Source organism: Hyla sarda, chromosome 3 (assembly GCF_029499605.1).
Source record: "Hyla sarda isolate aHylSar1 chromosome 3, aHylSar1.hap1, whole genome shotgun sequence".
Classification (NCBI taxonomy): Eukaryota; Metazoa; Chordata; class Amphibia; order Anura; family Hylidae; genus Hyla; species Hyla sarda.
This window is the reverse complement of record NC_079191.1, coordinates 202,809,250-202,825,041: the sequence shown is the minus strand read 5'-3', so window position 1 is coordinate 202,825,041 and position 15,792 is coordinate 202,809,250. Positions and strand designations below refer to the sequence as shown.

Genomic DNA, 15,792 nt, shown 5'->3' with positions numbered 1-15,792 from the left:
TCTTGGAAATGCCGGGTGATTCAAACTTTTATTAGGGGAAGGGATAATTGAAAGGGTTAATAATTTTTTTTTACACTTTTCTTAGGCAATATTATAGCTCCTATAGGGGGCTATAACATTGCATTAACTGATCTTTTACACTGATTGATTCATCTCCATAGGAATGGATCAATCAGTGTTTTCGGCGATTGAATGCTCAAGCCTGGATCTCAGGCTTGAAGCATTCATTCGGCGATCGGACTGCAGGAAGGAAGGTAAGAAGACCTCCTCCTGTGCTACAGCTGTTCGGGATGCCACGATTATACCGCGGCGATCCCAAACAGCTCCCTGAGCTAACCGGCAACTTTCACTTTCATTTTTAGCCGCGCGGCTAAAGGGTTAATCGCGCGTGGCACATCAATTAGTGCCGCGCGCTATTAGAGGCGGGTCCCGGCTTCACTATGACGTCGGGCCCGCCGCGATATGATGCGGGGTCACCGTGTGACCCCGCGTTTTATCGCAGGACCCATACGTCCTGGGTCCTTAAGAGGTTAATATAACCAACCATGCAAGTTTAAATTTTTTTGAAAGCACCTCTGTAGTCACTTTAGCTGAGACATCTCTGCAGTTTCATACACAAAATACGTACACATATTGCAAGAGAAAATAACACTGTTTACAAAACAAGTTTTAGTCTTGTGATCTTCTTTACCATCAAAACCTGTCAATATAGTATTGTATTTTGGTATTTTTGGTATGACTATGAGCGCTTGTAGCGCTTGAAACGCGTAACCCTTGTGTTCCTGCTTCTGTCCACTAATAAATCGGATTTTACTTGCAACTGAGCTGGACTCCATCTTCCATTTTCTACAGTACTGTATTTTGTTTGCTTACCTGTATCCTTGCACTAGATGCCTCTTCTAGCTCCCTGATTTTAGCACCTCCTCGCCCTGAAAAAGAATGTGAGAAAAAAGAAAGAAAACAGTTGCTGTAAGCAAATAAAAAATAAATTAAAAAATAATAGACCAGAGAAGTAGATCGCAGATAATACTGATCAGTGCTATGCATGCGTAAATGCCTGATCCTCTGATCCTTTGGATAGGGGATCAGATGCTTTCAGCGGAGTAACCCTTTAAGGAGTTAAACTTTTTTGGGGAGGGTGGAATTCACATTAAAATTATTTCCTTCACTTATTTTTAGTTCTTATAAGGGACTATTACATGCAATACACTGTTTAACGCTATCCAATAGGTGTTACTGGCGTTCTGCAATAGCATTGCACTTGTACAGCCCTACGGACTATACAAGGGGATCCCCAAAGACCAACATGGAGCAGGAGAGAAGACCTCCAGCTGCCATATTCACTTATCGGACCACTGCAATCACCACTTATCGCCCTGTAACTACATTAGATGCTGTGCTCAATACTGATCACTGCATCTAAAGGGTTAATGGTGGGCATCAGCATGATTGCTGTGATGACACCCACTGTCTATTTAGCCAGTGCAGCTCCTGCGCCTGCTTTACAGATTGTACATGCTGCAAATATATGTACGCCCTACTGCACTAAGTTACCAGGCGGCCAGAGCGTTCATTTATGTCCTGCATCTTCAAGGGGTTAATAATGGTAAAATGTTAATTTTTTCTCTTTTTAACTGCTGTGCAAGGGGCTCCATAAGAATGGCAGCCACAGGGAACTATGGGGGGGGGGGGGGGGTTAGTATAGCATTTTGGGGGACATTTATCAAAACTTGTGCAGGGGAAAAGTTGCTTATAGCAACCATTCAGATCGCTTCTGTGGTAGTGGGGTGTGATGAGGGCAGATGTTGTTACCCTAGGGGCAGATGGCATTAACCCCTTGTATTCCTGATGCCAGGGCATGGTTTAGCCTAAAACCACCCGAAGATATACCGCTGGATCCTTGGCTAGGCACGGGGGCAATAAAGACTCCAACACCAAGTTACGGACAACGGTAGCTTTACTGAGGGTAGACAGTTTGTAAAGTGTATACAGTTCAGCCAGGGCCCAAGGAGGTGACCAGTGACGCAGATACCTTAAGGGCTTGCTGGGACTTTTAGTAGGACTGGACAATTGAATGTAGATCGTGTTGACTTGACAGACTACAGGGACTGACTTGACTCATAAAGCTGTGACTTTAGCTTACTTGATTTGATGGTGGCTGCAGGACTAGACTTTGAGGCCTCCAACACTCTGGACACGGAAACACACACACGGACACACACACACGGACACACACACACACGGACACACACACACACACAAGGCACGACTGCACTGGACCTCAGCAGGAAGCAAGAGCTCTAAGCTCCAAGAGAGAGAAGCTAGCTCCACCCAGGGCTTGTATGGGGGGAGACTAGCAGGGAGCCCATAGGCCACTGGTACCTCCTGGGTAACAATCACATGACATAACTCTTAAAGATACAACACACTGCAGAACATATGCACAGGGGGAAACAGGTGAGAGGGGCCCTGGGGACACTGAAGGAGGCTGCCTGACAGGACAGCAAGGGTATGGGGTAACATTCCCTGTACTGGGCCACCACACTTTCATTTTTTTTTTTACAAGGTCTCTAAAAAAAATTTGATTGGAGCACAATCTACTTGTCCCTCATGAATATCCACTCGTCCTGGTAAACAAAATAATTTTAACCAAAATAGTATGTAAATAAGCTCTTTATTAGTTAATTTATTTTGTCTTTGCACTTGTTTCCTCCTCACCCTATAATAGCCTTACCGTATATACTCTGGTATAAGCCAACCCGAAAATAAGCCGAGGCCCCTAATTTCACCCCAAAATCCCAGGAAAAGTTATTGACTCGAGTATAAGCCTAGGGTGGGAAATACATAATCCCCCCCCTGTCATCATCCAGACCCCCGTCATCATCCCCCCTTCATCATCAGCACCGCCTGTCATCATCCCCCCTTCATCATCAGCACCGCCTGTCATCATCCCCTCTTCATCATCAGCACCGCCTGTCATCATCCCCGCCTGTCATCATCCCCCCTTCATCATCAGCACCGCCTGTCATCATCCCCCCTTCATCGGCATCATCCCCCCTTCATCATCAGCACCGCCTGTCATCATCCCCCCTATATCATCACCGCCTGTCATCATCCCCTTGTCATCATCACCACATGTCATCATCATGGTCTTCAACCTGCGGACCTCCAGATGTTTCAAAACTACAACTCCCAGCAAGCCCGGGCAGCCATCGGCTGTCCGGGCTTGCTGGGAGTTGTAGTTTTGAAACCTCTGGAGGTCCGCAGGTTGAAGACCACTGCGGCCTTCGACATCATCCAGCCCCCTCTCACCCCCTTAAGTTCTGTACTCACCTCCGCTCGACGGTGCTGCAGGGCTGTACGGTGGGGAGGTCGTCCGGTGGGATAGTGGTTCCGGGCTGCCATCTTCACCGGGGAGGCCTCTTCTCCGCGCTTCGGGCCCAGAATAGAGGCGTTGCCTTGACGATGACGCAGAGGGACGTTGGTAATGAACGTACCTCTGCGTCGTCGTCAAGGCAACGTGACTATTCCGAGGCCGGGCACGAAGCACGGAGAAGAGGCCTCCCCGGTGAAGATGGCAGCCCGGAACCACTATCCCACCGGACGACCTCCTCACCGGACAGTCCTGCAGCACCGGACCAGCGCCGAGCGGAGGTGAGTACAGAACTAAAGGGGGTGAGAGGGGGCTGGATGATGTCGAAGGCCGCAGTGGTCTTCAACCTGCGGACCTCCAGAGGTTTCAAAACTACAACTCCCAGCAAGCCCGGACAGCCGATGGAGGTCGCAGGTTGAAGACCACTGAGGGCGGAGAGTTCACTCGAGTATAAGCCGAGGGGGGTGTTTTCAGCACGAAAAATCGTGCTGAAAAACTAGGCTTATACTCGAGTATATACGGTAACTCTTGGCCAATTACCAATTGTAAATTGTACTGACATCTTTCATTTTTCCGTAACATATGCTCTGAAACAATAAAAATAATTTTTGCCGTGAAATTGAAAAAAAATTTAAAAAAAATGCAATTTAGCAGTTTTCTTTTTTTTACGCTATTCATCTTGTGGTCAAACTAACATGTTATTTTGATACTTTTGGTCGCCCTGATTACAGCAATAATAAATTTGTTTAGAATTTTTTTAATGTCTCTTCATCATTCCCCCTGTCTCATCATCCCCCCCCCCCCCCCCATCATGTTCCTCCTGAGTGGTCTTCAACCTGCGGAACTCCAGATGTTGCAAAACTACAACTCCCAGCATGCCCGGACAGTCAACTGCTGTCTTGGCATGCTGGGAGTTGTAGTTTTGCAACATCTCGAGGTTCGCAGGTTGATGACTACTCTTCCCCTTTCCTTACCTGGCGGCGCTTCAGCTGTCTTGCGGGCTGCGGTCAGTGAAGCAGATGAATGACGTCCTCTCCTGGCTCCTCTGCGCGGCATCAGGGATGTCACTTTTCGGCGGCGACTACAGGAAATGAAAAGTGATGTCACTGATGCCGCGCAGAGAAGCCGGCAGAGGACGTCACTCATCTGCTTCACTGGCCGCAGCCTGCAAGACCCGCCTGACCTGCCAATGCACAGCCAGGTAAGGAAAATAAACAAAACTATGAAAAGCGGGGGAAAAGGGGGAATGATGAGGGAGGGGGAGGTAGGCAAAATGAAAAGTAAAACTGTCACTTGTCTTCTCCCGCACTATCCACAGGTACTGGTGGATAGTGCGGGAGACGCTAATTAAAAGGTAGGGCAGATCCAGACAAGGTGGGGCTCATTTTAATCAGCGTCTCCCGCACTATCCACCAGTACCTGTGGATAGTGCGGGAGAAAACAAGTGACATTTTCCAGAGCGGGGAGAAGACTCCGCTGGTCACAGATTTAAAGTGGCTGCGGCCGTGCTGCTAATACTTAACAAGCAGCCGCTGCTGCAGCTGCTTTAATTAAGTGACCAGAAGATTTATCGGCGTATATCATGCAGGCAGGCTTTTTGCCTTAAATTTAAGATTTAAAAGTGCGTGTTATACGCCGATAAATACGGTAAGTTTCAAAATCTGTCCTGAAGTACATTTGAGGGTCTTTATGTTAGAAATACCCCATAATGGACCCCATTATGAAAACTGCACCCCTCAAAGTATTCAAAATGACATTCAGAAAGTTTGTTAACCCTTTAGGTGTTTCACAGGAATGGCAGCAAAGTGGGGGCAAAAATTCAAAATCTTCATTTTTTACACTAACATGTTTTTGTAGACCCATATTTTTTATTTTTACAAGGGGTAAAAGGAGAAAAAGCCCCCAAAATATGTAACCCAATTACTCTCGAGTAAGGAAATACCTCATATGTGGATGTAAAGTGCTCTGTGGGTGCACTAGAGGGCTCAGAAGGGAAGGAGCGACAATGCGATTTTGGAGAGCGAATTTTGCTGAAATGGTTTTTGCGGGGCATGTCACATTTAGGAAGCCCCTATGGTGCCAGAACAGTGAAAAACACCCCACATGGCACACTATTTGGGAAACTACACCCATCAAGGAATGTAACAAGGGGTGCAGTGAGCATTTACACCCCACTGGCGTTTGACAGATCTTTGGAACAGTGGGCTGTGCAAAATTACATTCTTCATTTTCAAGGACCACTGTTTCAAAAATCTGTCAGACACCTGTGGGGTGTAAAGGCTCACTATACCCCTTGTTACCTTCCGTGAGGGGTGTAGTTTCCAAAATGGGGTCACATGTGGGAATTTATTTTGCGTTTATGTCAGAACCGCTGTAACCAGAAGCCACCCCTGTGCAAATCACCAGTTTAGGCCTCAAATTTACATAGTGCGCTCTCACTCCTGAGCCTTGTTGTCGCCCACAGAGCATTTTACACCCACATATGGGGTATTTCCGTACTTGGGAGAAAGTGTGTTACATATTTTGGGGGTCTTTTTTTCCCCCTTTTACCTCTTATGAAAAGTATGAGGCAACACCAGCATGTTAGTGTACATTTTTTTTATTTTTTACACTAACATGATTGTGTAGACCCCAAGTTTACCTTTTCATAAGGGGTAAAAGGAGAAAAAGGCCACCAAAAGTTTGTAGCATGATTTCTCCCGAGTACGGAGATACCCCATGTGTGGCCCTAAACTGTTGCCTTGAAATACGACAGGTCCCTGAAGTGAGAGAGTGCCATGCGCATTTGAGGCTTACATTAGGGATTTTTATAGGGGGTGTACCCGGATGCAAGCGTTACACATGCCTCCGCCACCAAAAATACTGTACGTCAGTTTTCACCAAAGAGGGTGCCTCCAGCTGTTGCAAAACTCCCAACATGCCTGGACAGTCAAAGGCTGTCCGGCAATACTGGGAGTTGTTATTTTGCAACAGCTGGAGGCTCCGTTTTGGAAAAATGTACGTACTATATTTTTATTGGGGGGGGGGGGGGGGTGACAGTGTAAGGGTGTAGTGTATATGTAGTGTTTTACTCTTTATTTAGGGTCAGTGTAGTGTTTTTAGGGTACATTCACACGGGCGGAGATTTACAGTGAGTTTCCTGCTGCAGCAGAAAATTTGCCACATCTCAAACTTGAAGCGGGAAACTTGCTTTAACTCCGCCTGCATGAATGTACCCTGTACAATCACATGGGGGAGGGGTGGGGTGGACAAAACTAAAACTCCCAGCATGCACTGAAAGACCATGCATGCTGGGAGTTGTAGTTATGCAACAGCTGGAGGCGCACTGGTTGGGAAACATTGTCTGTTTCCTAACTCAGTGTTTCCCAACCTGTGTGCCTCCTGTTGTTACAAAACTATAACTCCCAGCATGCACTGACAGCCGAAGGGCATGTTGGGAGTTGTAGTTATGCAACAATTGGAGGAGAACAGTTTGGAGACCACTGTGTAGTGGTCTCCAAACTGTAGCCCTCCAGATGTTGCAAGACTTCAACTCCAAGCATGCCCAGACTGCCAAGGCATGCTGGGAGTTGTAGTTCAGCAACATCTGAAGGGCCAGATGTTGCTGAACTACAACTCCCAGCATGCCTGGAGAGTCTCGGCATGCTTTGAATTGACATCTGGAGCGCTACAGTTTAGACACCACTGTATAGTCTCCAAACTGTGCCCATCCAGATGGTGCAAAACTACAGTTCCCAGCATGCCGAGACTGTCAAGGCATGCTGGGAGTTGTAGTTCTGCAACATCTGGAAGGACAGTCGTCTCCAAACTGTGGCCCTCCAGGTGTTGCAAAACTACAACTTGCAGAATGCCCAGACAGCCATATCTGGGAGTCGTAGTTTGAAACTCCTAGATACAGCAGTGAAGATCACTTTACGGCGATATTCACAGCTGTATCTGGGAAACCGCCGCCGCCTCCACTTGCCTGCGCCTCCTGTCAGTCGCCGATCCCTGGTCCTCGGTCGCTGCGTGAGCCTAGGTAACCGGCGCCGGTAGTCCCCGTAACAGCCCCCACACATCGCCACCATCTTCCACGACATCCAGGGGAATGTCCTATCCTTTATAGGATAGCCACGAATCGCCGATCTGAATTGATTTGCAGCGATCGCCGACATGGGGGTGGTTCTCAGGACCCCCCAGGCATTTGCACAGGATGCCGGCTGAATGATTTCAGCAGGCATCACGTTCTGATCCCCGTCCGGGATCGAAATTCCCACGGTCGTACAGGTACGCCCTTGGTCCTTAAGTACCAGGACGCAACGACATATCCATACGCCCGTGGTCCCCAACAGGTTAATAACGGGTTAAAACGACTATTAGAAAAATCCCATAGACTATAATGGGATTTTCTAACGGCCGTTAGTGATTTTGTACTGGCCATATAACTGACGATTTCCAGGCTTTTTATAACGGGCGTTCATAGTGTGAAAGAAGCCTAAAAGTTATATGTACTCCAAAATGGCCACTAATATACAACACACAAAACAAGTCCAGGAAAAACAAAAAATGCTTTAGCCGACAGTAGGGGGAGCTCTAGTGCCTGGGCAGAAATTTAGCTGCCATGTTCTCACACCCTGTAGTCACTTACCGATCACTTGTCCGATCACCGAGCTGTCAAGGCGGAAACACATGGGATTAGACGTGGCGTCCTGCCCGCTCTCCCTGCTCCTCCTGAACTCCATGGCGCCTCTGCCCGCCTGTCTGTTGGAGCGGAAACCCTGGTTACTGACATCCTCTCTGCTCCATCTCCGAGGTTCTGGCCTCCTCCATGCTGGCTCACTCCAACTCCGGGCCGGCGGCGCCCATGACGCGCTCTCTGAGGCCCTCGGTACACTCCCGGCGCCTCCGCTGTCTTCGTCTTCCTCCCAGTCAGACATCTTCCTCTCATTCACCTAACCGCCCGTGACGTCACGCAGCGGCTCCAGGCGAAGTACGTAGGGACTTTTCCGCTCTTGGGGAGGCGGGGCTTATAGTCACGTGTGCGGTTCCCGCCTAAGCGGCGCTCTAGTATGGCGTCCAACCAGTACCGTAGACGAGGCCATCAGGAGCTGTATTTTTCTAGCAGCCTCTGCTGTCTGGATGTCAAAGCAGTTCTATAAGAAAGTAATTTATTCTATACAAAAATATACACATGTAACCAGAGCCACAAGCAATTGCTGTAAGATTTAAAGGGGCAGTCTGGTTCCTAAAAATGATGTCCTATTGTACTGGGTCTAGCATGAAATTAAAATAAATGTTATTAATAATAATAAAATAAAAACCATATACACGGCTACCTCGCTCCCTTCATACTGGCTGCAGCACATCAGGACATAATAAAAAAACAAAACAGAATACCCCTTTAAGCACTAAAGCCCGAAGAACTGTGACTGCAGCTCAGAACTATTCAAACCTGGCAGATTTTTTTAGTAGGAAGGTATGCTACTGCTCCAGTCAATTGAATTGGGTTTCTAGCAATCCATGCACAAGCTACAGAAATACCTCATTACAAAATCACCACTCTCTGCCATTGGCTGTCTGGGCATGCTGGGAGTTGTAGTTTTGCAACATCTGGAGGTTCACAGTTTGGAGATATTGGATAGTTAAAGTCATGACAAGGCTATTCAGCTTTATATAAACAATAGTCATATAGTGAAACACACACATATATATATATATATATATATATATATATATACATATACATGTTAGGGCTGCACGATATGGGAAAAATGTGCGATTGCGATTTTGGGCCTAAATATTGCGATTGTGACATGCAATGCGATATAATAAAAAAAATGGTGAAATCACCCCATTTCATGTCCAGTCGCCTCCATTACCCATTTTATGCCCACTGCCTATTTCACATTCTCTCCCCTTGTCACATTCTCCCCCGTCACATTCTCCCCCCCTGTCACATTCTCCCCCAGTCACATTCTCCCCCCTTTCACATTCTCATCCGCTGTCACATTCTCCTCCCATCACATCCCCCCTGTCACCCCCCCCCTTTGTCACATTCTCCTCCACTTTGTCACATTCTCCCCCGTCACATTCTCCCCCCATCACATTCTCCTCCCCTGTCACATCCCCCCCTTGTCACATTCCCCCCTTGTCACATCCCCCCTGTCACATTCCCCCCCTTGTTACATTCCCCCCCTTGTCACATCCCCCCCTTATCACATTCCCCTCTTGTCACATCCCCCCCTGTCACATTCCCCCCTTGTCACATTCCCCCCCTTGTTACATTTCCCCCCTTGTCACATTTCTCCCCTTGTCACATCCCCCCCTTGTCACATCCCCCCCCCCTTGTCACATTCTCCTCCCCCTTGTCACATTCTCCCCCCCCCCCTTGTCACATCCTCCCCCTTCTGTCACCCCCCCCCCCCTTCTGTCACATTCTTGTATTGTACTGCAGCAATATACCGGGTGGATTTCAAATCTTCTGCGGGACCCGAGAAACCTAGTGTATTACTGCAGAACAAGACCTTTCTCCATCAGCCAATCACTGGCTTGAAACGTGACACCACTGCGGCCAGTGATTGGCTGAAAAGGGAAAGGTCCTACTGTACTAAGAAGAGAGGAAACTCTGTAGCGCACGGAGACGAATCTGCAGGGACCGGGACTAGGTGAGTATAAGGTTTTTTTGTTTTTCTCCCTGCGCCCTTAGCTCAGTGTTTTTCTAGCAGGGTGCCTCCAGCTGTTGTGAAACTACTACTTCCAGCATGACCGGACAGCCTTTGCCGGTCCGGGCATACTAAGAGTTGTAGTTTTGCAACAACTGGAGGCCCCCTGGTTGGGAAATACTGACTGAGTATTTAAATTAGTTTTTACCTGCTCTGGCAGCCCCCCCCCCCCTTGTCACATTCCCCCCCTTGTCACATTCCCCCCACCTTGTCACATTTCCCCTCCTTGTCACATTCCCCCCTTGTCACATTTCCCCCCCCCCCCTTGTCACATTTCCCCCCCCCTTGTCACATTCCCCCCTTGTCTAATTTCTCCCCTTGTCACATCCCCCCCTTGTCACATTCTCCTCCCCCTTGTCACATTCTCCTCCCCCTTGTCACATTCTCCCCCCCCCTTTGTCACATTCCCCCCTTGTCACATTCCCCCCCTTGTCACATTCCCCCCACCTTGTCACATTTCCCCCCCTTGTCACATTTCCTCCCCTTGTCACATTCCCCCCTTGTCACATTTCCCCCCTTGTCACATTTCCCCCCCTTGTCACATTTCCCCCATTGTCACATTCCCCCCCTTGTCACATCCCCCCCGTTGTCACATTCCCCCCTTCTGTCACTCCCCCCCTTGTCACATTCCCCCCCCTTCTGTCACATTCCCCCCTGTCACATTCCCCCCCTTGTCACATTCCCCCCCTTGTCACATTCCCCCCCTTGTCACATTCCCCCTCCCCTTGTCACATTCCCCCCCTTGTCACATTCCCCCCCCCCTCGTCACATTCTCCCCCTTGTCACATTCTCCCCTTGTCACATTCTCCCCTTTGTCACATTCCCCCCCTTGTCACATTCCCCCCCTTGTAACATTCCCCCCCTGTCACATTCCCCCCCTTGTCACATTCCCCCCCTTGTCACATTCCCCCCTTGTCACATTCCCCCCTGTCACATTCCCCCTCCCCTTGTCACATTCCCCCCCTTGTCACATTCCCCCCCCTCGTCACATTCTCCCCCTTGTCACATTCCCCCCCTTGTCACATTCCCCCCCCCCCTCGTCACATTCTCCCCCTTGTCACATTCTCCCCCTTGTCACATTCCCCCCCTTGTCACATTCCCCCCCTTGTCACATCCCCCCCTTGTCACATTCCCCCCCTGTCACATTCCCCCCCTTGTCACATTCCACCCCTTGTCACATTCCCCCCCTTGTCACATTCCCCCCTGTCACATTCCCCCTCCCCTTGTCACATTCCCCCCTTGTCACATTCCCCCCTTGTCACATTCCCCCCCTTGTCACATTCCCCCCCTCGTCACATTCCCCCTCTCGTCACATTCTCCCCCTTGTCACATTCCCCCCCTTGTCACATTCCCCCCCTTGTCACACCCCCCCCCTGTCACATCCCCCCTTGTCACATTCCCCCCCCTGTCACATTCCCCCCCTTGTCACATTCCCCCCCTTGTCACATTCCCCCCCTTGTCACATTCCCCCCTGTCACATTCCCCCTCCCCTTGTCACATTCCCCCCCTTGTCACATTCCCCCCCTTGTCACATTCTCCCCCCCCTTGTCACATTCTCCCCCTTGTCACATCCTCCCCCTTCTGTCACATTCTTGTATTGTACTGCAGCAATACACCGGGCGGGTTTCAAATCTTCCGCGGGACCCGGGAAACCTAGTCTATTACAGCAGAACAAGACCTTTCTCCATCAGCCAATCACTGGCTTGAAGCGTGACACCACTGCGGCCAGTGATTGGCTGAAAAGGGAAAGGTCCTACTGTACTAAGAAGAGAGGAAACTCCGTAGCGCACAGAGACGAATCTGCAGGGACCGGTGCTAGGTGAGTGTTTTTCTCCCTGCGCCCTTAGCTCAGTGTTTTTCTAGCAGGTGCCTCCAGCTGTTGTGAAACTACTACTTCCAGCATGCCCAGACAGCCTTTGCCGGTCCGAGCATGCTAAGAGTTGTAGTTTTGCAACAACTGGAGGCCCCCTGGTTGGGAAATACTGACTTTTAGTATTTAAATTAGTTTTTACCTGCTCTGGCCGGCCCCCGCCACGGGAGCCAGCCCGAGCAGATAATCGGATGTTTTCCCGGGGGGGCCGTATCGCCATATCACAAAAAGCAAAAATCGCGATTCGATTGCTTTTGCGATATATATGGTGCAGCTCTAATACATGTATATATGTGGCATAGTGATGGTGTGGGCTGGAGATGTGCCAATACCGTACATAAACCCAGCTATTTTACCCCGTGTTATTGGCAACAATGTCTTTGGCACGTAAATACTTACACATAGGGGCTTGACTCCCTTGTCAGTACATCAGCCTATGCCTTTATCTGGTTGAAGGGTACAGGGAAGTTGCTTTTGTATTTGGGGGTCAGGACTACCGTCACAGGCATTCATGCATTGGAACACAGGTTTCAGAGGTCACACCTCCATTGATCATGTGATGGCAAGTCCTAGTGGTCTGGTATGACTTTACAGGGTATATTAGGGCTGGGCGATGTAATTAATTCACTATTTGAGTCCATCTCAATTGATATATATAAGAATCTTGAATTCTGCTTAAGCTCCTGTGGGCAGAATTAAAGGGGTACTCCAGTGGAAAACATTTTTTTTTTTTATTAACTTGTGCCAGAAAGTTAAACAGATTACTTCTGTTTAAAAATGTTAATCCTTCCAGCACTTATCAGCTGCTGTATGCTCCAGAGGAAGTTCTTTTCTTTTTTAATTTATTTTCTGTGTGTCCACAGTGCACAGTTACAAGGTAAACAATATTGTGCATTACTTCTATTAAAAAAATCTTAATCCTTCCAGTACTTATCAGCTGCTGTAAGTTCTAGAGGAAGTTGAGTTATTCTTTTCAGTCTGACCACAGTGCTCTCTGCTGACACCCCTGTCCATGTCAGGAACTGTCCAGAGCAGGATAGGTTTGCTTTGGGGATTTGTTTTTAGTCCGGACAGTTCCTGACATGGAAAGAGGTGTCAGCAGTGAGCACTGTTGTTAGACAGAGAATAATTTCCTCTGGAGCATACAGCATCTGATAAGTACTGGAAGGATTAACATTTTTAAATAGAAGTAATTTACAAATCTGTTTAACTTTCTGGCACCGGTTGATAAAAAAAAAAAAAAATTCCACTGGAGTACCCCTTTAAGCCTTTAACCCCTTAAGGACTCAGGGTTTTTCCGTTTTTGCACTTTCGTTTTTTCCTCCTTACCTTTTAAAAATCATAACCCTTTCAATTTTCCACCTAAAAATCCATATTATGGATTATTTTTTGCGTCGCCAATTCTACTTTGCAGTGACATTAGTCATTTTACCCAAAATTGCACGGCGAAATGGAAACAAAAATCATTGTGCGACAAAATCGAAAAAAAACGCCATTTTGTAAATTTTGGGGGCTTCCGTTTCTACGCAGTGCATATTTCGGTAAAAATTACACCTTATCATTATTCTGTAGGTCCATACGGTTAAAATGATACCCTACTTATATAGGTTTGATTTTGTCGCACTTCTGGAAAAAATCATAACTACATGCAGGAAAATGTATACGTTTAAAAATGTCATCTTCTGACCCCTATAACTTTTTTATTTTTCCACGTACAGGGCGGTATGATGACTCATTTTTTGCGCCATGATCTGAGGTTTTTATCGGTATGATTTTTGTTTTGATTGGAATTTTTGATCACTTTTTATTCATTTTTTAATGGTATAAAAAGTGACAAAAATACGCTTTTTTGGACTTTGGAGTTTTTTTGCGCGTACGCCATTGACCGTGCGGTTTAATTAATGATATATTTTTATAGTTTGGACATTTACGCACGTGGCGATACCACATATGTTTATATATATTTTTTTTTACACTGTTTTATTTTTTTTCTGGAAAAAGGGGGGTGATTCAAACTTTTATTAGGGAAGGGGTTAAATGACCTTTATTAACACTTTTTTTTACATTTTTTTTGCAGTGTTATAGGTCCCATAGGGACCTATAACACTGCAGACACTGGTCTTTTACACAGATCACAGGCGTGTATTAACATGCCTGTGATCAGTGTTATCGGCGCTTTACTGCTCCTGCCTGGATCTCAGGCACGGAGCAGTCATTCGCCGATCGGACACCGAGGAGGCAGGTAAGGGCCCTCCCGGTGTCCAGTCAGCTGTTCGGGACGCCGCGATATCACCGCGGCGGTCCCGAACAGCCCGACTTTCACTTTCACTTTAGAAGCGGCGGTCAGCTTTGACCGCCGCTTCTAAAGGGTTAATAGCGCACATCGCCGCGATCGGCGATGTGTGGTATTAGCCGCGGGTCCCGGCCGTTGATGAGCGCCGGGACCGAAGCGATATGATGCGGGATCGTGGCGCGATCCCGCTTCATATCGCGGGAGCCGGCGCAGGACATAAATATATGTCCTGTGTCGTTAAGGGGTTAAGGATGCAGGGTGTACATGTACGCCCTGCGCTTCCTCCTGTCCTATGACGCATGCTCATAGCAGGACATTGCCTTTCACTTTTTTCAAAAAAATTTTATGTTCTGGACTTGTGCCCCCTCCCCCCAATCATTCTGCACTCTATACCTCGTAATGAGAATCAAAGAAATCTTTTCAATTTATTGGAAAGAAAAATCTAAAAATACTGCTTTACATAATTATTCAGACCTTTTATTCTGTGCTTAGTTGAAGCCTTTTTGGCAGTGTTTACAGACTCCAATCTTCCTGGATATGATGTCACAAGGTTTGTACACCTGGATTTGGGGATTTTCTGCCATACTTCTCTACAAATCCTCTTAAAGGGGTACTCTGGGGGAAAACATTTTTTTTAATCAACTGGTGCCAGAAAGTTAAAAAGATTTGTAAATTCTATTTAAAAATATTAATCCTTCCAGTACTTAACAGCTGCTGTATGCTCCAGATGAAGTTGTATAGTTCTTTTCTGCCTGACCACACTGGTCTCTGCTGACACCTCTGTCCATGTCAGGAACTGTCCAGAGTAGGAGCAAACCCCATATCAAACCTATCCTGCTGTGGACAGTTCCTGACATGGACAGAGGTGTCAGCAGAGAGAACTGTGGTCAGACAGAAAATAAATTAAAAAAGAAAATAACTTCATGTGTAGTATACAGCAGTTGATAAGTACTGGATGGATTAAAATTTGTAAATTCAACTTTCTGGCACCAGTTGATTTAAAAAAAAAAAATTCCACCGGAGTACTCCTTTAACCCGTTAAGGACCGGGGCTTTTTCCGTTTTTTCATTTTAAATTTTTCCTCCTTAACTTTAAAACATCATAACTCTTTCAAATTTTCATCTAAAATTCTATATGATAGCTTATTTTTTGCACCAGCAATTCTACTTTGTAATGACATTAGTCATTTTACCCAAAATTCTACGGCGAAACGGGAAAAAAAATCATTGTGCGACAAAATTGAAAAAAAAATGCCATTTTGTAACTTTTAGGGGCTTCCGTTTCTACGTAGTACATTTTTCAGTAAAAATTATACATTATCTTTATTCTGTAGGTCCATACGGTTAAAATGATACCCTACTTGTATAGGTTTGATTTTGTATTACTACTGAAAAAAAATCATAAATACATGCAGGAAAATTTATACGTTTAAAATTGTCATTTTCTGAGCTCTATAACTTTTTCATTTTTCCATGTTCAGGGGGCTATGAGGGCTCATTTTTTGCGCCATGATCTGAAGTTTTTGTCGGTACCATTTTTGCATTGATCGGACTTT

At 46.9% G+C, this 15,792-nt stretch overlaps 1 protein-coding gene across 2 annotated transcripts in view; it reads right to left on the bottom strand.

The window, feature by feature from the left end:
- The window catches only part of DDX43 (DEAD-box helicase 43), a 130,192-nt gene extending 121,787 nt beyond the window's left edge, over positions 1-8,405 (bottom strand). The window contains exons 1-2 of one of the 2 annotated variants that reach the window (XR_008891247.1): positions 8,001-8,405; positions 874-929 (exon numbers count right to left, since the gene is read on the bottom strand). Coding sequence is in view for 1 of the 2 variants with exons in the window: in XM_056565872.1 (XP_056421847.1) it covers positions 874-929; positions 8,001-8,289 (345 nt within the window). In the remaining variant the exon portion in view is untranslated. The remainder of the gene's footprint in view (positions 1-873; positions 930-8,000) is intronic. The other variant, XM_056565872.1, reaches the window with a different exon arrangement.
- Between the last annotated feature and the right edge of the window lie 7,387 nt (positions 8,406-15,792).